Raw genomic sequence first — 27,841 nt, forward strand, 5'->3', positions numbered from 1 at the left:
AGCCCGTGGCATGCCTCGAGCTGTGCACGGAGTCTGGCATCGCCGTGCACCTCAGTACGCTGGCGCACGTGCCTGCATGCGTGCACGTCGGGGGGGTGGAGGTTGTGGGGTGGGGGCGCCCTGACCGTGGCACCCTTTTGCGGGGTCGGGGAGGGAGGCATTTCTTCCTGGCCCGCGAGCCCCCGCCCCACGTGCACGGTGCCCAAGTCTGGCGATGCCAGGCGGGGGGCGGGCTGGGGGGGCTGGGCCCCTGGGTGGGGGGTGGGGATGCCCCGGCCGCCCGGCGGGCGGGGGCGCCCAGCCGGGAAGAGTGAGCCCTCCGGGCCGGGCCGCCGCGGAGGGGGCGCGCGCCGTGCCGGGAAGAGCGGCCCGCGGGGAGGGGGCGCGGCGGGGGCGCGCGTGCGCGGTGCGGCCGGCGCGGGGAGGCGTCGGCGGGGGCGCGCGCGCGTGCGCGGCGGGAACATGGCGCGCGGGGCCGGCGCGCGCGCCTAGGCTGGCGGGACCGTTAGCTGGAGGCGGACGCGGCCGGCCGGGGCCCCGCGCGGGGATGGAGCCGTCGCCGTCGCCGGCGTCCGAGCCGAGCCCGGGGCCGGCCCCGGCACGGAGCCGTAGGCGGCGGGAGCCCGAGTCGCAGCCGGCGCCGGCGCCGGTGAGTGCGCGCGGGGCGCGGGGCGCGGGGCGCGGGGCGCGGGCCGGGAGACTTTCTTTGTGGAACTCCGGGGGTGCCAGCCGGGCCGGGCCTGGCGCGGCCCGGGCGCTCGCGAGGCCGTGCCGGGGCGGGGGGAGCGCGCGGGCGACCCGGGGCGCCCCTCGGGCAGCGCCGCCCCCGCGCCCCGCCCCCGGCCCGGCCGAGACAGGTGTCGGCCCCGCCCCCGGCCTCAGGTGCCCGCGGCCCTCCAGGTGCGGGCGCGGCTGGGCCCGGGCCCGGGTGAGCGAGCCTGGCGGCTGCATCGTGCCGCGGCTGCTGCTGGTGGCGGGCACGCTCTGCCCCCTGCCCCGGGCAGCTTCGGCGGGAGTTGGGGGCCGTCGGGGCGGGCGGAGGACGTGCAGCCGCGGGGGCCTCGGGGGTGTGGCCCCGGCCCCGGGAGCCGGGAGGGACCCCCCCACCCCCGCGCTGCGTTTCCGCGGCCGTCGGGGCGGAGGAAATGAGCTGGGGCGCGCGCAAGGCAAAGGCGGACACCCCCCGCGGCCCTTGGGGGGCCGCGTCTAGGAGGGTTATTTTGTTTTCTCCTTCCTTTCACGCTCGATCTCGAAGTTTTTTTTAAGGGGCGAACTTGGGGGAAAGTGTCCCGCGAGCGCCAGCCCGCGCCGTTTCTAGCTCACCAGGACACCCTGGCGCACTGCTTGGCACCCCACGAGATGCTCCGAGAATATGCGCGTGGAGACGAAAGGACTTGGGGAGTTTCCAAAATAGGACTCCCGCAGGCACTTTTAAGGAGCCAGTTTGGAGATTAGTATCTGTGTCAGATTTAGCCCGTGCAGTGATTCCCGCTCACCACCCCCCCCCCCTTTTATAATGCCATGTTTTCAGTAGTTTTAGGCAAGAGCGGAGTATACATTGTTTAGTGTAAACCGTCGGCTGTGTTTTACCCTAGCCAAATTAAATGAATCCTGAATAAAGTTTTGAATAAAAAAAAAATAAAGCATGATACTTTGTCTTCCTCTTTTGGGAACACTAGGCTTACAGAATTCTGTCTCTTTGACCCAGGTAAATATTTACATTTTCATCAAAGCAGATGTGAATTGCTGTTTATCCAGTCAGGAAAGTCAGCAATTTGTTCAGGTCCCTGAGTTATGTTTGTCGTCTCAGATTCAGGATGAAAGAATGCTAGATGCTAAAATGAAATTGACATTTCTTTTATATTTCAGTTTTTTAAAAAGTTATGTTGAATTTCAAGGGTTGATTTTTGTTTTCATAGTTTTTCTGTGTTCACTTGAAAGAATATGAATAGGAAGCCAAAATTATTAGATCTGGTAATGAGTGGGCATTTGGCTTGCACATGGCCAACTCGGGTTCAAGTTCAGGCATCCCAGATAGTCCTCCAAGCACCGCCGCCAGGAGTAACCCCTGAGCAACTCCAGCTGTGGTTCCCCCCACAAAAAAAAATTGAACTTGAGGGTCTGGAGTACAGTGTGTTTGGGCACTTGCCTTGCACATGACCTACCTCAGTTTCTTCCCTGGAACCCTTCCAGGAGCTCCAGAGTCAGGTGAAAACCCTGAGAAGTGCTGGGCATGTCCATATACAAACACCTGGATTTGATCAACAACAACAACAACAACAGCGACAAAAAACAAAGTACAGGAGTTGATACTGCATCCTTAGAAGAAACATCGAAAAGTTGATGCTGTATTTGCAAAGTCATTTTTGAGATCTGTGCGGATGTCTTTTTCTTTTTCCTTTTTTGGTGTTTTGGGCCACACCTGGCTATGTTCAGGCTTACTCCTGACTGCTCTCAGGTATCATTCTTGGTGGGCTTGGGGCGCGTTACGGAGTGCTGCGGATCAAATGCTGTAAACTGTGTGCATTTCCTTGCCCCGCTGTACTGCTCTCTCTGGCCTGTGTGCAGATGACTTTAAAAAAATTTTTTTTTTGCAGATGTATTTTGTTTTTGTCTTGGGGCCATACTGGACAGTGTTTAGGGGTTACTCCTGGCTCTGCACTGAGGAATTACTGCTGGCGGTTTTCTGAGGACCACACGGGATTCGGGGAATGGAACCCGGAACAGCTGTGGTGCAAGGCAAGCGCCATGCCTGCTGTATTATCACTCCGGCTTCTCAAAGACTGTCACTGTCACTGTCCTCCCGTTGTTTATCAGTTTGCACGAGTGGGCCCAGAAACATCTCCATTGTGACAATTGTTACTGTGTTTGGCGTATTGAATATGTCATGGGTAGCTTGCCAGGCTTTGCTGTGCGGGCGAGTTTTCAAAGACTGCAATGCCAGGTGTCTCCCAGAGCACTGTCTCGTGTGCCCCTACCAATGCGCCCCCCAACCTTGCTTTGTTAAGATATAATTTACCTATCATAAAATTATATAATTTACCTATCATAAAATTAACCTCTATAGTGTACAAGTGACGGTGTTACAATTTACTCACTCAATGTTCAACATCATATATACATTATAAATGTTCTAGATCATTATATTATAGCATTTTCATCACATCCCACAAAAATTCCCAATGCACAGTACCATTTTTGTTCTTCCTCCCAGTCCCTGCTAATAACTAATGTACTATCTTTGCATTACACTTAATGTAATGGAGTTTTACAATATTTAGTCCTTCATGACTTGCTTCTTTTCCCTTGGCGCAGTGTTTTTAGGTGCATCACATAGTCATATGTATTATTACACTTGCCCTTTCCTACCAAATAATATTCCGTTGAATGGATATACCCCATTTGTTATTCATTTGTTGTTAATCACGTGGACTTTTCCTACTTCTTGGTTATTATGAATATTGCTGCTCCAAGCATTTGTGTCTTAAGTTTTAGTTTTAGTAAGCACATATGTTTTTTGTTTCTCTTCGTGCATATTCATATGAATAGAATTACCAGGTCATATGGTAACTCTTTTAACCTTTTGAGGCTCTGACAAACTGTTTCCTAAAGCACTGCATTATTTTACGTTCCCACCAGAAGTGTGCGGATGTCCCAGTTTCTCTGCTAATGCATGCTTCTGTCTTTTAAACTTTGCCGACCAAGTAGGTATAAAGTAGTATCTCCCTGGAATTTTGATTTTTATTTCTCTGATGACTAGTAAGTTATTTGTGTGGATCTGCTTATTGGTCATCTGTGTGTCTTTGATTTTTAGTAGGTCCTTTATTTTGGGGAAATCTCCGGGAGGGACAGTCTGGTGGTGCACACACCTTACTCCTGGACCTGTGATTAGGGAATCACTCCTGGCCAAGCTGGGGAACCATATGCCATGCCGGGGCTTGAACCAGGATCGGCCTTTTACAAGGCAAAAACGCATTGCACTGTGTACCCAGTCCCTCAGTTCTTTTTATTTTTTTTTTGAAATGTTTAAAAATTCTTTGGGGGGCTGGAGCAATAGCGCAGCGGGTAGGGCGTTTGCCTTGCACGCAGCCAACATGACCAACACAGGTTTGATTCCCAGCACTCCATATGGTCCCCCGAGCACCGCCAGGAGCAATTCCTGAGTGCACGAGCCAGGAGTAACTCCTGAGCATCGCCGGGTGTGACCCAAAAAAGCAAAAAATAAATAAAAAAAATAAAAATTCTTTGGGCCACCTGATGGTGCCCATGGATCACTCCTGGGGCGGGGGGGGGGGGGGGGGGGCTCAGGTGACCGCCTGTGATGCCTTGCATCAAACCTAGGTTGGCCGCGAACATGCAAGGCAAGTGTCAGACGTTTGCCTTTATTTTAAATTTTTATTTTAAAAATTAATTTGGATTTTGGGGCCGCACTTGGGCTATTCCTGGCTCTGTGCAGCTCAGGAGTGACCCATGGCAGTGCTTAGGTGCCAGGAATTTGAACCTGGGTGCAGCCACATGTAAGGGAAGTGCCTTACCTCCTGAATGAGATCTCCATCCCTATCCCCAAAGAAACCCCGTGTCTGGGAGTGCGCGCGCACACGTGTGTGTGTGTGTGTGTGTGTGTGTGTGTGTGACACACACACCTGGCAGTACTCAAAGGCTATTTCCTGCGGGGTACTCGGGATTGCTATTGGTGGGTGCTGCGGTAACCCTGGAGTGCCAGGATCTAACCTTGGCCTTCATGAAAATTAGGTGCTTCAGGCCTTTGAGCCGTCTCTGTGATTCTAGGTTATTATTTTTATTATTGCTTTTTTGGACCACACTTGGTGGTGCTCAGGGCTCCTGACTCTGTGCTCAGAAATCCTTCTTGGCAGGCTTGGGAGACCATAAGGGATGCCAGTGATTGAACCCAGGTTAACCTCATATAAACCGAATCGCTCTGGCCTCTGGTCATCTCATTCCTGCCAAAAAAGTATCCGAAATTTTTATAGGGATTCTCTTCACTCTGTCCTTTCAGTGTCGTTTTGTAGATTTCAGATCCAAGTCTTGCATTTCTTTCTAAAGTTTATTCCTGGGCTGGGGCTGTACCTCAGTGATAGGTACACAGTTTATGTATTTCAGGCCCGAGATCCAATCTGTGGCTCAAGAAACTTAAATAATTTTATTCTTAAATATTTTATTCTATTTGATGCTGTTTTTTTTTTTTAATAAAAAAAATTGTATTTACTTAGAAGCATTCAGAATGTCAACAAAACAGCTGCAACTTTTTTCTTTTTCTTTTGCAATTACAGAGTGGTATTCAGTTAACAGAACAACAATTATTTCGTAGAAGCTGTATCAGAGACAACTGAAGATGAAAAAAACTACCATCCCCATATATAACTAATTTGTGCTGTGCACCAACAAGAACCTGCTTTAAATTTCCATGCCAATTTACAACCCCCATACTGTACCAGGCAAGGTTAGTGGCTATTGAAAATACCACTGGGACAGGGCTATCTAAAGACACATTCGGTAGTGTGTTAACTATACAAAAAAAGACACTGTACAGTTTAAAAACAAATCTTACACAGCCTTACATTTCAATTTTTTTCTTTAAAAGGAGTGAGTTGTGTACAGGGGGGTTAAATGCTTTATAGACAAGAAAAAAAAACTGCGCTAGAACTGACTTATTCATCATCATCATCCTCTTCTTCATCTTCGTCTTCTTCATCCTCCTCTTCTTCCTCATCCTCTTCATCCTTGTGGCAGGGCAATCCCCTGTGTTCTCTCTCTCCTTTTGGGTGTTGTGGTCTGCAAAAGAGGCATTGAGTGGCAAACATGTTCAGTCCATAGTCTACTTTCGACATGCATATTTGATGCTGTTTTATATAGAACTATTTAACATTTTAATTTCATAGCGTTTTTCATTATTACTACCGGTTTGCTAGTAGAAATATAGTTAATTGGTGTGGTTTTTGTGTGTGTGTGTATGTGTAGGATCGAACCCACATCCTATATTCCTGTGACCTGCACCCTCAGCCTTACGTCTATTTTTGTTTGGGTTTGGGACACTCCTGGTGATGCTCAGGGCTCACTTCTGGCAGTGCTCATGGGACCATATGGGATGCCAGGATCAAACCTGAGTTGGTCACAAGCATAGCAAGTGCCCAACCTACTGTACTATCGCTCCTGCCCTTGGGCTGCATTTTTTAACTTAACTGTAGGGACTTGTAAAAAAACAAACAAACCATAATTTAATTGTAATCTTGCAGTAATCTTTTCTTTCTACTCTTCCTCCTGAAATGGGAAGAATTGTTTCTGAAAATGTAAGAGTGCTGCAGATCTGTGATTCTATCTAAGTTTTAGCTCTGCTACATGCTAGTTATAAGACTTTAATAATCTTAATTATTAACTATCTCAGTGTCCTTGTACGTGTAATAGGACAATAATATTCATTCCAAACAGTTCTTTAAAAAAAGAGAATGTAGGAAGGCATTTATAACAATACATTTGTTAGACTTGATAATTAGGAAAAAGTTATTTTGTTAATTAACTGCATTTAAAAGCAAGTAACAAAAAAAAAAACCCAAGAAAATAAAAAAAAAATCAAGTAACAAAAACAGAAAGCTAATGAAATCCTGTGTGTGCTCATTCCTGCACATGAGTGGGCAGGCGCGCGCACACACGCGCGCACACACACACACACACACACACACACACACGCATGCATGCACAATCTCTCAGACTCACTCCAAACAAACCCGAAACCACATAAAGAGAGAGAGAAAGAGAGAGAAAGAAAACCACAAAGGAAAAACCACAAACCAGAACCTCAAACCTCTTCCTGTCCCCATCTTTTTCTATGGCTCAAGAAATCCCTGTGAGTGTTTAAGGAACCATGCAAGACAAAATCTTATACCACAGGGACTGGAGTGATAGTGCAGTGGGTAGGGTGTTTGCCTTGCATGTGTCTGACCTCGGTTTGATATCTGGTACCCCATATGGTCCCCTGAATGTTGCCAGGAGTGTTCCTGAGGGTAGAGCCGTGAGTAACTGGGCATGACTGGGTGTACCCTCGCACCCCCCCCCCCCCCCGCCAAAAATAAAAACCAAAAAAAAAAATCCCCAAACCCTCCCCTCCAAATCTTATACCACATGATTATAAAAACCATTTAGAATCTAAGGTTCTCTAAAGCACGTTCTCAACCTTTCCCATCCTTGGCCCCCTTTCAACCTTATTTCCTCCCTGTGACTCCCTATATTCCTAGCTGACGTCCCACAATGCCTTTGGGAATCACAGTGATTTGATTTTCACCTGTGGCTTCAAATATTCTCAGAGCCCACAGTTGGCCATAGGGCCCTGGCTGAGAAACTTTGTGTTACTGGGATAGAAACTGGGTTGGCTGCAACAGCCTACCTGCTGTACTATGACTCTGGGCCTACTTTTTTGGGTTTTTTTAGTAGAAACAATGTTTAATTTTTTTTGCTATTCCCAGTGGTGCTCAGGGAGCCATGTGGGGGCTAGGAATCAAACTTGGATCAGCCATCTACAAGGCCTTACCTGCTGCACTGTCTTTCCAGCCTCTTTATTTTATTTATTTATTTATTTATTTATTTATATTTTGAGGTTTCTATTTGAGTTTAGCATATCGAATATGTCACGGGTAGCTTGTCAGGCTTTGCTGTGCGGGCGAGCTACTCTTGGTAGCTTTCCGGGTTCTCCGAGAGGGGCGGAGGAATCGAACCTGGCGGCTGGCTGCGCACAAGGCAAACACCCTACCACTGTGCTACCACTCGGCCATAGCACAGTGGGTAGGGCGTTTACCTTGCACGCAGCCAACATGGCCCACCCGAGTTTGATTCCTCCGCCCCTCTCGGAGAGCCCGGCAAGCTACCGAGAGTATCTCGCCCGCACAGCAGAGCCTAGCAAGCTCCCCGTGATATATTCAATATGCCAAACACAGTAACAACAAAGTCTCCAATGGAGACGTTACTGGGCCCGCTCGAGCAAATTGATGAACAACGGGAGGACAGTGACAGTGACAGTCCTATTTGAGTTATTTTATTTTTTTAATATAAATTTATTGAATCACTGTGGGAAAAGTTACAAGGTTTTCAGGTTTAAGTCTTGGTCATGCAGTGATCAAACACATTTCCCTTCACTAGTACTTATTTTTCATCACCAAGAACCCCAATATCCCCCCACACCCCTCCCATTGCCTGTGAGGCAGATGTATTCTACTTAACACTCTACTTTGATTACATTCATTATTTTGACAAAAGATGCACCATTATTGTTTAGAGTTTACACCCAACAATCAGAACTGCTGAAAAGGCATTGTGAAATAATTTGTTTTCTACAGTTAGTTATAAGAACCGTATGATGTCACATGGCCGCGATAGTGGCCGCGTGATTTTGGATTTCTGATATTTTACTTATTAAGCCTGGAGGTATTTCTGCCAAGAGCCAGATAATTACGAGATTGGTTTCTTTGGCTCTGGAGGCATGGCCGTGCTGGAGAGCCACTCGTGACCTTGGTAGGGCTTGAAGGATGAACTAGAACACCCCCCTTCCCATGAGGTTTCAGTTGCCCGTCGCCACTGGCTCATACCTGGCTTTCCAAAAAGCTCCGAGGCGGCTGCCATCTTGCTGCCCAGGGGGAAAAAGGCGGAAGGGAGCGACACCCCTTCCCTCCCAGGCAGGCATGGTACCAAGGATTAATGCAAAGTCCATTCACTTCATTCGCTTTTCTGCTGCAAGCTACCGGGCTCTGCATTAAATCCTTGTGCTTCTGGAGCCATGGCCATGCTGGAGAGCCGCTCGTGACCTTGGTAGGGTGTGAAGCTTTCCAGCCTCTTTAAAGTAACATGATTTAACAAATTTGGCACTTACAGTTTTTGTTTGTTTTGAAGGATTGGTATTTAAAAACAAACAAACATGGGCTGGAGCAATAGCACAGCGGGTAGGGCGTTTTCCTTGCAGAGGCCAACCCGGGTTTGATTCCCAGCATCCCATATGTTCTTCTCCCAAGCACCGCCAGGAGTAATTCCTGAGTGCATGAGACAGGAGTAACCCCTGTGCATTGCCAGCTGTGACCCAAAAAGCAACAAACAAACAAACAAACAAACTTTGTTAGCTGGGAGGGGGGGTGCAGGGGAATGTAGCTCAGAGGTAGAGCACTTTGCATGTGCGAGACCCCCAGGTTTGCTCCCCAGAGCTGCAAACACCAAAGCCCTAGGGACAAGGCCAGCACTTGAATTTAAACTTGATTGTTGTGGGGCCACATCTGGCAATGCTGGGGAGCGACCATGTGGTGCAGGGGCTTGAACCCAGGACCCCGCTCAGACATGGCATGTGTTCTGCCACATGGGTTACATTCCAGGCCCCAGCTGCACTTTTGTTTCGCTGTCTTTTCTATATATTGGTATTCATGTTCCACTGGAAGAAACCAGAGACACAATACAATCCATATGTATTGCTTGGAACAGATCTTGCTCATTGAATGTGTACTCATACGAACCAAACAAAACAATTGCTTGCACAAAAAATATTATTTTAGCAATAAACAGCTTCTCTCCAAAAATCACAACTCTGATAAAATTTATGTCCTCCAAACCCCTAGATGAATAGGTCAAACATTTCTGTGAGAAAATATTAAATCAAAGGTGGATTTTTAATATAATTAGATTTTTTTCATAGTTACAATGCTGTTCATGATTGGGTTGCAGTCATATAATGTTTCAACACCCGTCTCTCCACCAGTGTACATTTCACCATTTCCCACCACCAGTGTCCCCAGTTTCCCTCCCATCACCCCACTCCTGCCTCTTCTCCCCCCCTTCCCCCCGTCTCTGTCTTTCCCTCTCTGTCTCTGTCTCTCTCCCTCATCCCTCCCGCTTTGGGGCCTTATTAAAGGTTGATCTTTATTTAAAAGATATCTCAGCTATATAGTGCTGGATGTAAGGAGCTTGTTTGGCAAATGACTGGCTCAGGTTCAACCCCTGGACCCACTTAGGTCCCCTGAGCACCACTGAAGTGTTCCCCTGAAGCCAGGGCTGGGAGTCGCTCCTGAGTACAGAGCTAAGAATAGCACCTGAACACCCCCAAGCTGCTCCCCACCACTGTATCCCTGTCATCCTGTTGTTCATCGATTTCCTCGAGCAGGCAACAGTAACGTCTCCTTCGTCCTAGCCCTGAGATTTTAAGAAGTGCCACATTCGAGGCTCTTTCAGGGTCAGGAGAATGAGACCCATCATTGTTACTGGGTTTTGGCATATTGAATGCACCACAGGGAGTTTGCCAGACTCTGCCGTGTGGGCAGGATACTTTTGGTAGCCTGCCAGGTTCTCCAGAGTAAGAACTAGATAATAAAAATTAAAAAATAAAAATATTTTTTCACTATTTGATTTTTTTAATTGAATCACCTTAATATAACAGTTATAAAGTTGTTAGTGATTGGTTTTAGTCATACAGTGTTCCACCAGAAAAAAAAACAACGATTTTTATTTTATAAAAGCTGCATGTGCACATTATACCAAATTACAAAGTATAAGACAAGCGCGTGCACACACACACACACACACACACACACTCCAGTCAAGTTACCAAGAGTCAGGGCCAGAGAGATAGCTGAGGTGGTGCAGTGGATGCTTTGCACGTCGGAGGCCCAGGTTTGGTTCCTAGGTTGTGTATTTCCCACGCACAGCTGGGAGTGATCCTGAGCGCCGGGTTGGTAGTAGGCCCTCAGCACCTTGGTGTGGCCCCAAACAAATACATATTTGTATATAATTGATTAGAGTGATTGTTCCTATTGATAGGGGATCTGTACCCTGTGGTGCTTGGGGACAACCCCAGGCTCAGTGGGGGATTGCTTCCAGAGGTGCTTGGAGGACCAGTTAGTTCTGGGGACTGAATTCAGGGCTTCTGCCAGCAAAACAGCATTTCATCTCTCGTCTCCTTGAGCTATCTCCCCATTCTGATAGGTAAAGGTAAAAGGTAAAGGCCCTCCCGTTGATCGTCGATTTGCTCGAGCGGGCCCAGTAACGTCTCCATTGGAGACTTTGTTGTTACTGTGTCTGGCATAGCGAATACTCTCGGTAGCTTGCCGGGCTCTCCGAGAGGGGCGGAGGAATCGAACTCGGGTCGGCCATGTTGGCCGCTTGTAAGGCGAACGCCCTACCCGCTGTGCTATCGCTCCAGCCCTTCTGATACCCTTATTTATTTCTTGAATCCTTCCTGTACATATTTCCTATCATATGTATATACTTAACCACAGATATATTAAATTTAATATTTGCCAGTAAAATTAAACAGGGGCCAGAGCGATAGTACAACAGGTAGGACATTTGCCTTAAACGGTTCAATCCCTGGCATCCCATACGGTCCTCGAGCACTGCCAGGAGTAACCCCTGAGCTTTGTCAGATATGATTCCAAAAGCCATAAATAGGTAAATAAAACTAAACAAAATCACTAATGTTGTCTTAAAGTCAGCTTTACTTGGGTATATTTGAATGAAATAATGTTTACCAATTAAAGGTGTCATAGTTCTGACAAATGCATGTAATTATGTTATCATAAGTCAGTAGATATAATAGGAGACCATAGATTTTTTTTTTTGTGGGAAGGCCATACCTAGCTATAATCAGGGATTATTCCTCGCTCTGTGGCAGCGCTTGGGGGACCATATGGGGCTGGGGATAGAACTTGGGTTGGCCTTGTCCAAGGCAAGTCCCCCGCCTGCCATTCTTTTTTTTTTTCCAGCCCAGAAGACTATAGCTTTTTATTACTTAGTAATTCTCCATTGCATATGTCCTGAAGTCTGTTTTCTATTAATAGCTGATAAACATTGTTTTCAGCTTTTGGCGAATTATGAGTAGAGTTACATATAAACAACCATATATATATACAGGTTCTCATTTCATTACATATACAGATGTATATAAGTTTATGTGTACATATATAATATATATTATTATATAAAATTTATTTGGATGGGACTTTTTTGTATGTGAGCATTTTTGTATGTTTATATGTGAGCCTATATAGATACTGTCTAGAAACCTTTATGTATTTTTAATGACTAACCCACTCAATTTTTTGGTGGGGGGGCACACTCAGCATTATTCAGGTGTTATTCCTAGCTCTGCACTCAGGAATTACTCCTGGCAGTACACAGGGGACCATATGGGATGCCAGGGTTGGAACCCGGGTTGGCTGTGTTAAAGGCAAGCACTCTACTTGCTGTAATATTGCTCTGACCCCATCCCCCCTTTTCATGTAAGTAAAATTTCCTCTTAGTAAGTGCTCAGAAAATACCTAATTTTTCTCCCAAATTCCAAAATAATTGATTGTGTCAAGATTGGTATCTAATCCATGACAGTGCCTTATTTAATGTTCCTCAAGTACCTTTTAATTGAGTGTGGTCCATTTTTTCATTACACTGATTCAAAAAGCAGGTGGAGACCACACTAGTTTGTCCTACAGATGTTGGAAAAACTTCTGGGTTTGTCCAGTAGCTTCCATGTACTATATAATTTATCTGTTTACCCTGTTTCCTAAAGAACCAGAAGCTGTTGGGACAGCTAATCTCTGACAAAGAAGCCAGGTACAGGAGTAAAGACAACTTCTTCAAATGGTGTTGGTAAAACTGGATAGCTACATTAGAAGGAAGAAAAGGATGGAAGGGAGGGAGGGGATCCATATCTCACACTTTACACAAAAATCAATTCAAAGTGGATCAGAGACCGTAAGATTCGATCAGAATCTATATGTACACTGAGGAAAACTCAAAGATATTTTCAATGATGCAATTCTATTGATAAAGACAGCAGAAACGAAAATAAAAGGGACTATGTCAAAAAGTTTCTGCTTGGCCAAAGAAATGTGAGCTAAAAGTAGCAAACTAAGAGTAGAGCTTCCATTCTACTCTTGGTTTGATTTCACTTCTTCATAACTACCCCACTGAGTGGGAGAAAATATTTGCACAGTATGATAGATAAGAGATTAATATCCAAGATCTACAGCTCACAAAGATCGGCCTCAATAAATTCAATAATCCTGTAGAAATAATCCTAGAGGAAATGGACACTTCTCTGAAGAAAATAGGTGGCTAGGTAGTGAACATATGAAAAAAAAATTTGGGGGGCTGGAGTGATAGTACAGTGGGTAGGGCATTTGCCTTGCACGCGGCTAACCTGGGTTCGATTCCCAGCATCCCGTATGGTCCTCCAACCACTGCCAGGAATAATTCCTGAGTGCAGAGACTGGAATAACCCCTGTGCATCACTGGGTGTGACCAAAAAAGCAAAAAAAAGTTCATAATTTACTATTAGGGAAACCCAGGTTAAGATGACTATAATATGTTCCGTACAGCAATAAAAATGACATATATCAGGCTAGGAACTACCTGTACTCACAGGACGTGGTGAAAAAAGAACTCTAGAATGTTGTCTGGTTTAGTTCCTACGGAAAACAACATGGAGATTCCTCAATAAACTAAGAGTAGACCTTCCATATGACCCAGTGATTTCTCTTCTTCATATCTGTCCCAGAAAATATATATGCACATCTGTGTTCAGGGCAGCACTTAGTACAATAGCCAGGATATGGAAACAGCCAGGCTGTCCAGTGACAGATTAGCGGATATTGAGGTTGTTGAGTGTATCTATCTTTCTCTGTATAAAGGAATATTGTGCAGCCATAAGAAATAACGAAATCATGCACTTTGCTGCAACTTGGATGGAACTGGAGGATCGCATGGTAAGTGAAATAAGCCAGAAGGGCAAAGGCAAATACCGGATGTTCTCACTGATCTGTGGTATAGGGGGAATGGAAGGTACGAAAGATGGGCAAACCATTGGCTCTAGCTCGCAGGAACAGAAACGCCTGGGAAGGAGAGAAGTGGAGGGGGTGTGAGAAGAGGAGGTTGGGCAGGGAGTTCGGGGCGAGGCTCAGGGTTATGGCCTCAGTTGTGTGCGTGTGAGGTATCTGTATTGAGATCATCAGAGCCAACATTACTGTAAGCATGGGCCCCAGGCTAAAATATTTAATGAGACAGTTTGTGTGGGGGGAGGGAACCTGGGATTATTGGTAGAGCGATGCTGTTAGGATTGGAGTTGGAACGTTGTATGTCTGAAGCTCTATTCACCACCTCTTAAATCTGCTCTGTAGCACTCACTGTCCTGCTGTTGTTCATTGATATGCTTGAGCGGGCACCAGTAAGTAACTTCTCACAACAACTTGTGAGACTTGTTGTTACTGTTTTTGGCATATCAGATACGTCACGAGTAGCTTGCCAGGCTTATGCCGAACGGGCGAGATACTCTCGGTAACTTGCTGGGCTCTCTGAGAGGGGTGGAGGAATCAAACCCAAGTGAGCCACGTGCAAGGCAAACGCCCTAACCACTGTGCTATTGCTCCAGCCCCTACAATAACAAAACCAACATAATTAATAGGAAACGGGGCAAAAGATCTAAACAAATTCCTCAAGAAGAAATATATAGAGGGCCAATAAGCATGTGAAATGATACTCAGCATGATTTATCACTGAGTAACTGCAATTCAAACAATGCTGACAGAATACAACACACCTACTAGAATGGCTAAAATCCAAAACACTGAAAATAGCAGATGCTAGAACTGTGGAGCAATAGAAATTCTCATACTGTACTGGCGTGAATGCAAAAATGATACAGCCACTTCAGCAGTTTCTTACAAACTGAGAAGTAGTCTGGTTATACAATCTAGCAATTTTGCTCTTAGTATTTTGCCCAGATAAGAGTTGAAAACTATGTCCACACAAAACCCTACACTCATTTATAGTAACTTTATTCATAATTGCCAGAAACACTAAGTTAATGTGTCCTGCAAAAGATGATTAAACAAACTGTGTTGCATCCATCACTTCACTTATCACTTAATCCCCGTTATTCATCGATTTACTCGAGCGGGTGCCAGTAACGTCTCCATTCATCCCGGTTGCGTGCTAGCATAGCCCAATGGTATCTGTTCGTTTTAGGAACATGTAGAGCCTCAAACTGATCATTTAGGGTCTTGACGAAGAAGTCTGACCATCTTATAGGTGGGCGTCCACGTGATCTTTTGATGTCTCGTGGAATCCAATCAGTAATGGCTCTAGTCCAGCGGTTGTCTGTAAACCTCATTACGTGTCCAGCCCATCTGATTTTTGATGTCTTGGCAAATGAGACAGCGTCTCTGATTCTTGAGCGTTGACGAAGATCAGAACTCCGGATTCTATCTCTCATTTGAGTGAATCGTGATATTCCAAGCATAGTTCTTTCGATTCCTCTTTGAGAGACCCGAATAGTGTTCTCATCCTGTTTTCGTAGGGTCCAGGTCTCTGAGGCATATGTTAATGCAGGAAGAATAGTGGACTCAAAGAGATGTGCTCGTATGTGTTGCATCCATACAATGAAATATTATTCAGTGGTAAAACAAACAGGCACAAAATGTTAAAAATAAACCTTTGGGGCCTCTTAAATCATGGTGTCTAAATAAAAATGAACAGAAAACTAAAAGCTGTTGGATGGAGGTATGACGCAGGTAGTAGAGCTCAGGCTTTGCATCTTTGAGACTCTGAATTCAGTCCCCAGCATCATGTGGCCCTCATGCAAGCGCCCCCGACCCCCAGCACCATAACTCCTTATTGCTGAGCTGTTGAGACCACTTGGGAGGCCCTCACCTACAAAACAAAACAGGAAGTAAAACCCTAAAAACTGTCGAAAAGGACTCTGCACACAAGTTACACATTTTTGGCAAAGAGTAGATCATTAATAATGTCTGCTTAAGAGGCTAGAGCGATAGTACAGCAGGTAGGGTGTTTGCCTTGCACGCAGCCAACCCGGTTTTGATTCTCAGGATCCCATGTGGTCCCCCAAGTGCCGCCAGGAGTAATTCCTGAGTGCAGAGCCAGTAGTGACCCTTGAGTATTGGCTGGGTGTGATCCAAAAAGCAAAAAAAAAAAAAAAAAGTCTGCTTAATGTTTCCATTTATGGATGGTTTTTCTTCTTGTTTTTATTTTGCTGGTTTTTGATTTTGTTTTTGGGCCACACCTGGTGGTACTTAACTTACTCCTGGCACTATCAGTAATAGAGAAGGAAAATAACCGAGTTATTTTTAGACAAAAGTATGAATTTGGGCCCCCCAACTTACACCATAAGCAAAAATGGACTCAACATGAACAGAAACCTTAAATGGCAGGACCGGAACGATGGAAGTGTAGGGCCTTGGTGGCACTCAGAGTGGGAGCCTGTGCCCTGAGGATGACGTGGCGCCTCGTGGCTCCTGAGCACGGCTGCTTAGCTCTGTCACCAGCACGTCTCTGAGTGGTCCCGGGTTTCCCAAGCACAGCTGGAGGGCCCTCCCCTAATGCCAATATAACAGAACAACGGAGAAGATCTTTGTGATCCTGGGTTAGGCAATGATTTCCTTTCTTTTGGGGGGGGGCACATCTGACATCACTCAGGGCTTACTCTGGAGGGCTTGGTGGACCATGTAGAGAACCAGGGCTTGAACTTGGGTTGGCTTCAACCAAGGCAAATGCCCTACCTACTGTGCTGACTCTCCTTCAGTTTCTTTCTTTGTTCTTTTTTTGGGCCACACCTGGTGGTGCTTGGGGGCTCCTACTGGTGCTGATTGGAAGTCACTCCCTGTAAAGCTTAGAGCCTCTGTGGTGCCAGGGATCCAATCTGGGACTCACAGAGGAAAAGCATATGGCCTTAGTTCCTGCAGTGATGCTCTCTTTAGTAGTAATGCTTCTTTCATCATTATTATTTTTAGGCAATATGGTTACAGCAGTATTAGCATTTATGTTTTATACACCTTACAGTTACTATACTCACCCCACCAGTATACCCAAGACTCCACATCACTGTCCTTATGTTGCTTCTAGTCTGTCTCCTCTGATTTCTTCACTATCCCAAAAGCAAAAATAACAAAAGAAAAAGGAGATAAGTTGGATCATGAAAATTGAAATTTTTTGTGTCACAGCTGGTGAGATAGTGCGGCAGGTAGGGTGATCACCTTGGATGCAGCTGACCCGGGTTCAATCCTCAGTACCTCATTTGGTCCCCTGAGCCCTGCCAGGAGTAAGGATGTGTAGATACTGGAGCTCCAGCCCCTGGGGATGGGAATGTGAAGTGGTGCAGTCATTCTGGACGGCAGGGGGGGAGTTCTCGAGAATGCTGACTGTAGAAGTGCCATCACGGTCACGGTCACGGTCCTCGCGTTGTTCATCGATTTGCTCAAGCAGGCTCAGTAACATCTCCATTGGAGACTTTGTTGTTACTGTGTCTGGCATATCGAATACGTCACGGGGAGCTTGCCAGGCTCTGCCGTGCGGGCGAGATACTCTCGGTAGCTTGCTGGGCTCTCTGAGAGGGGCGGAGGAATCGAACTCGGGTCTGCCGTGTTGGCTGCGTGCAAGGCAAATGCCCTACCCGCTGTGCTATGGCTCCAGCCCAGAAGTGCCATATAGCTTAGTAATTCCACTCCTAGCTAGAGGCTGGAGATAAATGAAACATTATTCACAAGAACCTAAAAGAGAGACAACACATAAGCAAAGGAGCTAATTGCTGAGTAGATAAACAAAACGTAGTTTATCTGTACAGTGGACTGTTACTCAGTCATAAAAAGGAAGACGTGCACATGATAATAACACATGATCCAATGAAAAAATACCTTGAATATAAATATTGCTTTGAATAAAAGGAAGCAACATCAAAAGATCACATATTGCATGATTCATTCATGTGGAATATTCAGCCTAGTCAAATCTGTATACACAGGCGGAATGGGTTAAGAATTTATCCCAGACCTGTAGGGGAGGAATTGAAAAGGACTGCTAATGTATGGGGCTTCTTTTTTGGGTGCTGGAAATAGTAAAATTGTGGTAATGGTTCTAAAACTCTGAATAAAAGTTACTGAGCTATACCCTACACAGGGCTGAATTTTTATTTTGGAGGCGAGCACAGGGATTGAAACGGGCATCATACATGTCAAACATGTACTCTGTCATGGGGCATCATACATGTCAAACATGTACTCTGTCATGCCTAGCCTCTGTAATCTCTTCAAACACCGTTGAAGGACTAGAGAGACAGTGCAGCAGGGACGGTGCTTGCCTTTCACGTGGCCAATCCAGCTGCAATCCCGAGCACTACCAGGAGTCATCTCCGAGCACAGTCAGGCGTGAAAACAAAACAAACCAAAAAGTAAATAAAATGCCATTGAAGATGTTTCCCTAAAGTCTTCATTCTCCTCTTGTTTTTGTTTTCACTATCATAGTTTATTTGCACTGGACAGGAATAACCTGATGCCTGTATTCTCAGGCGTTCCTGTCATTGAAGGCTGTCTCAGAAATGACAAACTGAATTCAAAGCTAGTTAGCATCTATGTATAAACAATTTGAAGCAGCTAGAGAAAAAGATCAACTCTAATCATGTAGTTAAGCCCTTATTTTCTGTCAGTATTTTGATTTAATAATATTTTTTCTCTTTTTGGGGGGTCATACCCGGCAATGCACAGGGGTTACTCCTGGCTCATGCACTCAGGAATTACTCCTGGCAGTGCTTGGGGGACCGTATGGAATGCTGGGAATCGAACTCTGATCATCCACGTGCAAGGCAAACACCCTACTCACTGTGCTATTGCACCAGCCCCTAATAATATTTGACAACTGCAAATATTTTGAGAAAATTAAGACAAATAGAATCCTTCTGCTTTCTAAAATATAATAAAATTTTACTAAGCATTTATGTAGAGAACACCTAAATTAAGATGGGTACAAGGTTTCTGGATATTGTGTGAGCCTGTCTCAAGTCCCTTTGAAATAATCAGCATTATAAGTGACTGTATTTTATTTAATTTTGTTTTGTTTTTGATTACTTTTTATTGAGCCACTCTGTAACACTCTGAGTGTTACAAATATATTTGTGATTGAGTTTCAGGCGTACAGTACTCCAACACCAATCTCTTCACCAGTCTTCACTACCTTCCACCAATGTCCCCAGTTTCTCTTCCGCCCTCCCATACCCATTATTTATTTATTCATTTCTTTTTATTTCCCCCTTACACTATATATACACATTGTGGTTTACAAATTGTTCTTGATGATTTGTTACAACCATTCAATATTCCAACATTAATCTCACTACCATTCGACCTCTCCTACACCATTATTTTCAATTTTTCCAACTACCCCTTAAGCCTTCCCTCATAGCAGGCCCTTAGTCATTTGTTTCATATTGTTTGTTACCAATAATTTGCTAACAGAATGATCAAAAATATTTCTTAGAAGTTAGTGAAGATCATTGTGTCTCACCATGGATCCATTAAGTCCTTGTATAAGAAATTACTAATATATTGTTACACGTTAAGCCTTCTGTGTTTACACTTTGTTAATCAAGATTGACTGCCTTCCACATTACAGTCCATCCAATCTTTTGTTTATGGCTTATCAGTGTTTTTGGTTTATTTGTGGTTTGTATCTGGTTTATCAGTGTTGTAGAGTTTGAGATGTCGCATGGCTGCATTTGTGGCCAGGAAGTCCAATATTTGAACGAGATGATATAGCAGGAGTTAAATTTTTGACTGGGTGGTGGCTTTGGGGCATGTGTGTTACTGCTGGGGCTTCTGGAAGTACAGGGAGATTGGGGGGAGGTAGCCCATCCCTGACTTCATGAAAGCCTGGCAGATTTCAGTATGCACAAAACCTTCGTACCTGAGTTTTTCAGCAGATTAATTGAGACTCGTCTGAGCGGTAGAGTCCAGCTAGGGACATGGTGGTGATTGTGCAGTGTAGAGGTTTTCAACTGCCGGGGCTCTGCATGGGCAGGTGGTGGACTCATCTGCCCTCCTCCAGGGTGCCCTGGACAGTGCAGCCTTGTGCAGTTTCCAGAAGCATCTCTGCAACTTGGCCTCTTTTGGGATTTATTTATGAGTCCTTGGATCATGGCCAGTGAATGAGCTTATATGGTGCCAGAGCTGGTTCATGGATGTGACTGCTGAGACTTTGGGAAGTACAGAAAGATGGGGGAGGTAGCCCGTCCACGACCATGTGAAGGCCTGGATATTTTAGTCACAAAGCCTGCATACCTGAGTTTTTTAGCAGATAAATTTATGGATGAGGCTCACTTGAGAATATTTTAAATTGCAGATATATCAACCTTTTTGTATTTGAACCTTCATGAAGTTGAACCTTCATGTACGTGCCTTCATGTACTTAAAAGGTTACAGTACCAAATAGTTGAACAGAGGAGACTGTTCACCAAACTTTTCTGTGTTTTATTTTATTTTTGCTTTTTGGGTCACACCCGGCGATGCTTAGGGGGTTACTCCTGGCTCTGCACTCAGGAACTAGTCCTGGTAGTGCTCAGGGGACCCTATGGGATGCTGGGAATCGAACCTGGCAAACGCCCTACCTGCTGTGCCATTGCACCAGCCCCTGTATTTCAATAAGCTAAGGAAATGCCTTTTGTTTTGGAGTTAACTGTTCACACATCAGGGTGTGTTCTCCTCCTCCTTTCAGAATCTCCATGATGCCAATATTATCTGGAGTTCATGTGCTTTTATTGGCCATTTAACCTGTGTGTAGTGTTGTCTTTTTTTTTCTTTTTGGGTCACACCCGGCAATGGACAGGGGTTCTTCCTGGCTTATGCACTCAGGAATTTTTCCTGGTGGTGCTCAGGGGACCATATATGGGATGCCGGGAATCGAACCTGGATTGGCCGTGTGCAGGGCGAACGCCCTACCCACTGTGCTATTGCTCCACCCCCTGTTTGTAGTGTCTTGGCACTTGGGAGAGCACACTACAGTCGATTGCTCAATTTTCTGAGAAATGCTAAAAACTCTCCCATGCTTTTGTTCTCTGTGTGATATTTGTATTGAATGCTTCTTGGATTTTTTTTCTTAATTTTAACTTACATCAGAAACAGAATGTTTGAAAGTTCCCAACTGTCCAATAATAGTCTTACTAAATTCATTGCACCTTAATCTCCTCAGAGATTCATGAAATCTATGAAAGTTGTTCTGAAAGTCGGCCATAGATTCCAGTCTACTGTATAAGAACTTAAGCTTCCATCAGGCATATTTGGAAAAATCATGTACTTGTTTGGCAGCAGTGTTCCTCCATTGTTATCGCTAATGTTTTGTGCTTAGCGTGTGTCAGGTATAAGTTCTATATATAAACTCATTTAATTATCTTATTTTTTTTGGCGGGTGGCACACCCAGCGACGCTCAGGAGTTAGTCCCTGCTGTGCTACCTCTCCATAAACTCGTTTAATTCTTTCGTATTTAAAAAATGTAAAGAATTGTGATTTAGGGCTGGAGAGTTCGTACAGTGGGTCCGGCACATGCCTTTGATCCCTAGCATCCCATCTGGTCCCCTGAACCCACCAGCACTGATTCCTGAGTGCAGAGCCAGGAGTAACCCCTGAGCACCACTGGGTGTGGCCCTCAGAACAAAAACAAAGAAAAAGTTTAATCTTTATAATATGGAAAAGATGTTTTCAGTGTTGTTGAGTCTGTGCTTTGGATATTTGACTCTCCCAGTCCCTCATTTTACCAGCGTGCCTGCGGCCCCTGACCTCTGCGCCTCCGTTACTTCCCCTTTTTCTCTTCCTGCCCTACATTTCTTTCTTTTTCATTCTCTTCTCTATATTCTGGCCTTAAGGGTGGCCTTAAGATGGTCCCCTCCCCACCTTTCTATATTGCATCCCTTTGCCCAGTTATTCTGTAGACCACGGATAAGTGAGATTATCCTGTTTGTCTCTCCGACTTCACTCATTGTGACATCATCCAGTTCCATCCAGGGGGGTGTGCACGATTTCATCATTCCTTGCTTTGTGTATATATACCACATCTTCACAATCCATTAAAATACATTTAATTCTTAGAATGTAAGTAGGAAACTGAGGCACAGTGAGGTTGTCACTTGCTCAGTATCACACAGCTAGGAATCTGATTGCCCGAATTCTAATTCAGCAGCTTAGTTCTAGCAACACGTCTTTTTTTCTTTCTTCTTCTTTTGTGCCTGCATTAAAAACAATTGAGGTAATACTGATTTTTTAAATTTAAATTTAAATTTTTAAAAAATTTTTATTTAAATATAATATATATAGCACAGCTGTAGGGCATTTGCCTTACAAGCGGCCAACATGGCCGACCCGAGTTCGATTCCTCCGCCCCTCTCGGAGAGCCCGGCAAGCTACCGAGAGTATTGGATATGCCAGACACAGTAACAACAAAGTCTCCAATGGAGATGTTACTGGGCCCGCTTGAGCAAATCGATGATCAATGCGAGGACCGTGACCGTGACCGTAAAAATTTTTATTAATGAGACACAGTACAGTAGCAGACTTACAAATTTTTGTGCTTGGGTTTCAGTTATACAATGATCAAATACCCATCCCTCCACCAGTGCCCATCCTCCACCACCACTGATCCCAGTATCTCTCCCACCCACCCCCATCCCACCCTGCCTCTGTGGCAGGACATTCCCTTTTGTTCTCTCTCTCTCCTCTTGGGCACTGTGGTTTGTAAAAGAGGCATTGAGTGGCAGTCATGTTTGGTCTATAGTCTACTTTCAGCATGCTTCTCCCATCCTGGGAAGATCCTCCCAACACCCTTTATTTGGTGCTCCCTTCTCTATCTGAGCTCCCTTTTCCCCTAGCATGTGTGGTTGGCCTCCAAGCCACAGAGTAAAATTCCTGGTACTAATCTCGGCCATTCTTGGGTGTTAGTTTCCTATTTTGTTACTTTGTGTTCTCCAGATGAATGCAATCTTTCTATGTCTATCCCTTTCTTTCTGAGTCATTTCGATTAACGTGATACTTTCCATGTAGTACCACTTGGGTAAATACTGATTTTTAGCATAGTATATGTTTCAGATGTACAGCCTTATATTTCATCACCTGTGTGTGAATACTGTTGAAACTCCATTCCACTCCACTCCCTTTTTCCCTTCTGGAAACCCGCGTTCTGTTTTCCGAAGCAAAAGGGTTTGTTTCTGTTTCATTCTGCTGGTTCATTTGCTTTCTTCATCTTGCACATGAGTGAACTCATATGGTATTTGTTTTTCTCTGTCTGTCTTATTTCACTTAGCATAATCCCCTCAAGTTCCATCCTTGTTGTCACAAATGGCAAGATCTCCTCTTTTGTGTTTATAGCCAAGTTACATTCCTCTGTGTATTGACAGTCATGCTTTGCTTAGTGATAGGAACACATTCTGAGAAATGTTTTAGGTGATTTTGTCATTTTTCTCTGATCTCAAAGATGTGTGAGGCCGCTTGCTGGCCTAAAATGCAGAACTGTAGGCGCCCATGTCCATATGCAGTAGGAATTTGGGGACTGCCATCTTACATGCTGGCGTAAGTGCAGATCAGATGTCCACATGCAGCCGTTCTGCTGCGTGCTTCCGCATACCACTTCTGTAACCCACTTCTTTGTCCACTTTGTCAGCTGCCAACGTGCGCTTCGTTCTTTCCATATACTGAAGTTGCAGATAATGCTGAAGTGAGCATAGGGGTCAAATATGTATTTTCCAGATAAATATCCAGAAGTGGAATAAATGGGTCAGGTAGCATTCCCCAGCCTTAATTGTTTTTGAGGATTTCCAGAGTTTTCCATAGTATCTGTACCAATTTCCACATCAATTTTCATCCCCACCAACAGTGTACTAAGCTTCCCTTTTCTCTATTTTCTTTTTTCTTTTTTTCTTTTTGGGTCACACCCGGTGATGCCCAGGGGTTAGTCCTGGCTCATGCACTCAGGAATCACTCCTGGCGGTGCTCAGGGGACCATATGGGGTGCTGGAAATCGAACCTGTGTCGGCCATGTTGGCTGCGTGCAAGGCAAATGCCCTACCCGCTGTGCTATCGCTCCAGCCCCCTTTTTCTCTATTTTCTTGCCGACATTTGTTGCCTATCATTTTGATAATGCCATTCTAACTGGTGTAACTGGTATAAGGTGGTGTTTCATTATGGTTTTGATTTGCACTTTCCTAATAATAACGATGGCAATTATTTATTTATTCTTGTGTCTGCTGGCCATCTGTGTCTTCCTTGGTGAAATGCCTCTCTCTCTCTCTCTCTCTCTCTCTCTCTGCTTTTGTTTTTTTTTCTTTTTTTGTAGGAGTACAGCTATTTATTCAGCCACTGATTAGCTGATTGAATTGTGCATGAACTCCACCTTACTTTTTTTTTTCTTTTTCCATTTTTTATAATTTTATTTATTGAATCACCGTGAGAGCAGTTACAAAGCTTTTGGGTCTAAGTCTCAGTCATACAACGAAACACCCGTACCTTCACCAGTGCCCATTCTCCACCACCAAAAATCCCAGTATACCCCCATCCCACACTCTCCCCCTGCCTGTGGGGCAGATGATTTCCACATTATTCTCTCTCTCTCTACTTTGATCACATTCAATATTTCGACACCAGGCCCACCATTATTATTTGAGATTTACCCCAACACTCAGATCTGCTGAAAAGGCAACAATAGACAATTTGTGTTCTATTGCTGGTTATGACTAACATATGATGTCGTGTGGCTGCAGTAGGGCCATGTGGTTTTGAAATTCTGAAATTTTAACACTTAAATCTGGAGGGATTTCTGCCAAAAGCCACTGGGTTTAGAGATCTGCTCCTGAGTCTCTGGGATCATGGCCATTGAGCAGCTTGATGAGGAGCCAAAGAGGCCTTTCGTGGGCGATGACTTGGGGTCTCATTGGGGTGGGGAAGACAGGCCGGCTCCACCTCCCCCCCCCATCCTGTTAGACCCAACAAGTTTCGTCACTGCGGGCCCAAGCCTGACTGTCCAATGGCCTCTGGAGGATGACAGCCACCAAGTCACCAAGAGGGAGCAGGTGGAGGGACAGCACCCATTCCCCCCTGGGGTGGCCCGGTGACAGTAACCTACTGCGGGGTCCGGACACATTTCTGACAAAAGCCGCTGGGTTTCGAGATTTGTTTCTGAGTCTCTGGGATCAAGGCCGTTGAGCAGCTTGATGAGGAGCCAGAGAGGCCGTTTGTGGGCGATGACTTGGGGTCTTGTTAGGGTGGGGAGGACAGGCCCGGCTCCCCCCCCCATCCCGTGAGACCCAACAAGTTTTGTCACTGCAGGCCCAAGCCTGACTGTCCAGTGGCCTCTGGAGGATGACAGCCACCAAGTCGCCAAGAGGGAGCAGGCGGAGGGACAACACCCTTTCCTCCCTGGGGTGGCCCGGCGACAGTAACTGTGGAGTTCGGATGCATTTCTGCCAAACACCACTGGGTTTTGAGATTTGTTTCTGAGTCTCTGGGATCATGGCCATTAAGCAGCTTGATCAGGAGCCAGAAAGGCCATTCGTGGGTGATGACTTGGGGTCTCGTTGGGGTGGGGAGGACAAGCCCGGCTCCACCCTCATCCCGTGAGGCCCTGTGTGTCTCATCACTGGCGGCCCAAATGTGACTATCCGGTGGCCTCAGACGGATGGTGGCCAGGGGGAATAGGCCAAGGCACTAAACCTATTCCCACCTGGGTTGGCCCAGCACACTGGTAGCCTACTGCAGAGACCAGACGCATTTCTACCTAAAGCCACTGGGTTCTGAGATTCGTTTCTGAGTCTCTGGGATCATGTCCATTAAGCAGTTCAATCAGGAACCAAAGAGGCCTTGCCTCCAATTATATAGCTGAGCCGGAGGTGGTTTGTGGGTGTGTTTCCCACATACCTAACTTTTGGCCGTTTACTTTCTTGGTAAACTTTGCCCCAAGTTTTTGGGGTCTGGCCAAAGGCACAGCAGCAATTTTGGGGTATCTGGAAGTCTGAAGGTGCCATCAGGCTGCTGATGCACTCGCCTCACAGGTACAGATTGACCTGCTGGCGGCACCATACCCCCTCTCTTTGCTTTTGGACTACCAAAAAACAGTGCTCATGGCTTAGTCCTGGCTCTCATGTCAGGACTCACTTCTTACCGTGCTTAAAGTTGAGCACATTAGAGTTAGTGCATTCCTTGGGGCTGGAGAGATAGTAGAATGGATAGGGTACTTGCCTTGCATGTGGCTCACCCAGCATCCCATATGGTCTTCCGAGCACTGCCAGGATTAATTCCTAAGCGCAGAGCCAGGTATAACTGCTGAGCATCACCTGGTGTGACTGAAACACAAAAACGAACAAAAGAATTAATATGTGTGTTTACTAGTTAATCATTTACTAGTTACCACTGGAGCGATAGCACAGCGGATAGGGCGTTTGCCTTGCATGTGATCAACCCGAGTTCAGTTCCTCCATCCCTCTCGGAGAACCCGGCAAGCTCCCAGTAGTATCCCGCCCGCACGGCAGAGCCTGGCAGGCTCCCTGTGGCGTATTCGATATGTCAAAAACAGTAACAACAAGTGTCACAATGGAGACGTTATTGTTGCTCCCTCAAGCAAATCGATGAACAACTGGGCGACAGTGTTACTGTGTTATGGTGTTTACTAGTTAATATTTGTTTCAAATGGTTTTTCTGTACTTGGTTTTCTGTCATCGTCATTTTCTTAGTGTATGTGTCAAATTTGGTTGCTAAAACCAGGTGCTGGGTCTATTTGACTCACAAGCTGAAACTTACAGATTAATCGATCCCTGATCTATATCTTATAAAAGTGTTTCCTAGTCCAAGATTCAACTTTAAAAACATGCTATTTTTTTTTTTAGGTTTCACTTTTATAAGAATAAAATAGGAATCAAGTACCTCACCATAACCAGCAAACCAGCTCCAAGGTGGCTACAATAAATAAGGGTTCACCCGTGAGGAGGAGTTTGGGGGTGTATGTGTGTGAGAGTTCTTGGAACTCACAGAGGTAGTGGGGGCTGGGGGTGGACACCTGGTTCCAGCTCCTCATGCTAGAGAAACTGACCACTCAAACAACTGCATAACAAAACTAGTCATGTCCCAATCAACACAATATCAAACTCCAGTCACTGTCACTCAGCAGACAATGGTGTTATTTTCCCAGGGGACTGGGAGGTGGGGAGGAATATATATGCAGATGGACCTGTCACAGAAGTGCCATGGGAGAATGTCCATCCAGTGACAGGCAGGCTCTGATGCCCCTGTCACCTCCAAGTATCGCGATGGTGTGCACCAGGACCTTGCTCCTTGGAGCCTGCGCACAGAGTCAAGAAAGCTGCTCACAGACCCCCCCCCCCCCACCCCCGCAGCAAACATGGGGGCTCAGGGCCAGTGAGGCACCAAAACTGCCTTGGAGGGGGGCAAACAGTCCCAGGCTTCTCTTGTCGTTGCTGGGGCCATGACACAGCCTGGACAGGGGGACGTGGGGGGCCGCTAAGGTAGGCCTGGATGTCAGGTAGCAACTTTTGCGACATGGAAGTGAGGACAGGAGAGACAGTGTGCCCAGCTGAGCCCACGCTTTGCATGAGGGAGGCCCGGATTTGGCCCCTTGCTCTGCACTGTCTCCTGAGCTCCTGAGTAACCCCTGAGCCCTCGTAGGTGAGGCCTGAAAAACAAAAAATGGAAATGAGAGAAATTGACCTTGATTCTGTTTTATTTCTCAGGCAGAATGCCATGGAGTGGTTTGTAGGAGATTCCTTCTCTTAAAAAGAAAACTCAGTTCAGTAAATTAAAAATATCATACTGATTTTGGGACTGGAGAGAGAGAGCACAGCGGGTAGGGCGTTTGCCTCGTATGCGGCCGACCCGGGTTCGATTCCCAGCATCCCATATGGTCCCCTGAGCACCGCCAGAAATAACTCCTGAGTGCAGAGCCAGGAGTAACCCCTGTGCATCGCCAGGTGTGACCCAAAAAGCAAAAAAAAAAAAAAAAAAAAAGGGGCATTTGCCTTGTCTGCAGTGACCTGGG

At 45.8% G+C, this 27,841-nt stretch overlaps 1 protein-coding gene across 1 annotated transcript in view; it reads left to right on the top strand.

Moving 5' to 3' along the window:
* The first annotated feature begins 462 nt into the window (after window positions 1-462).
* TTC28 (tetratricopeptide repeat domain 28) overlaps window positions 463-27,841 on the top strand; it is a 716,021-nt gene continuing 688,642 nt past the window's right edge. Inside the window, exon 1 of the mRNA XM_056116601.1 lies at window positions 463-649. Within this exon, the coding sequence (XP_055972576.1) occupies window positions 548-649 (102 nt within the window). The 5' untranslated portion in view covers window positions 463-547. The remainder of the gene's footprint in view (window positions 650-27,841) is intronic.

This window comes from Sorex fumeus, unplaced genomic scaffold, assembly GCF_029834395.1.
Source record: "Sorex fumeus unplaced genomic scaffold, SorFum_2.1 ptg000032l, whole genome shotgun sequence".
Lineage (NCBI taxonomy): Eukaryota > Metazoa > Chordata > Mammalia > Eulipotyphla > Soricidae > Sorex > Sorex fumeus.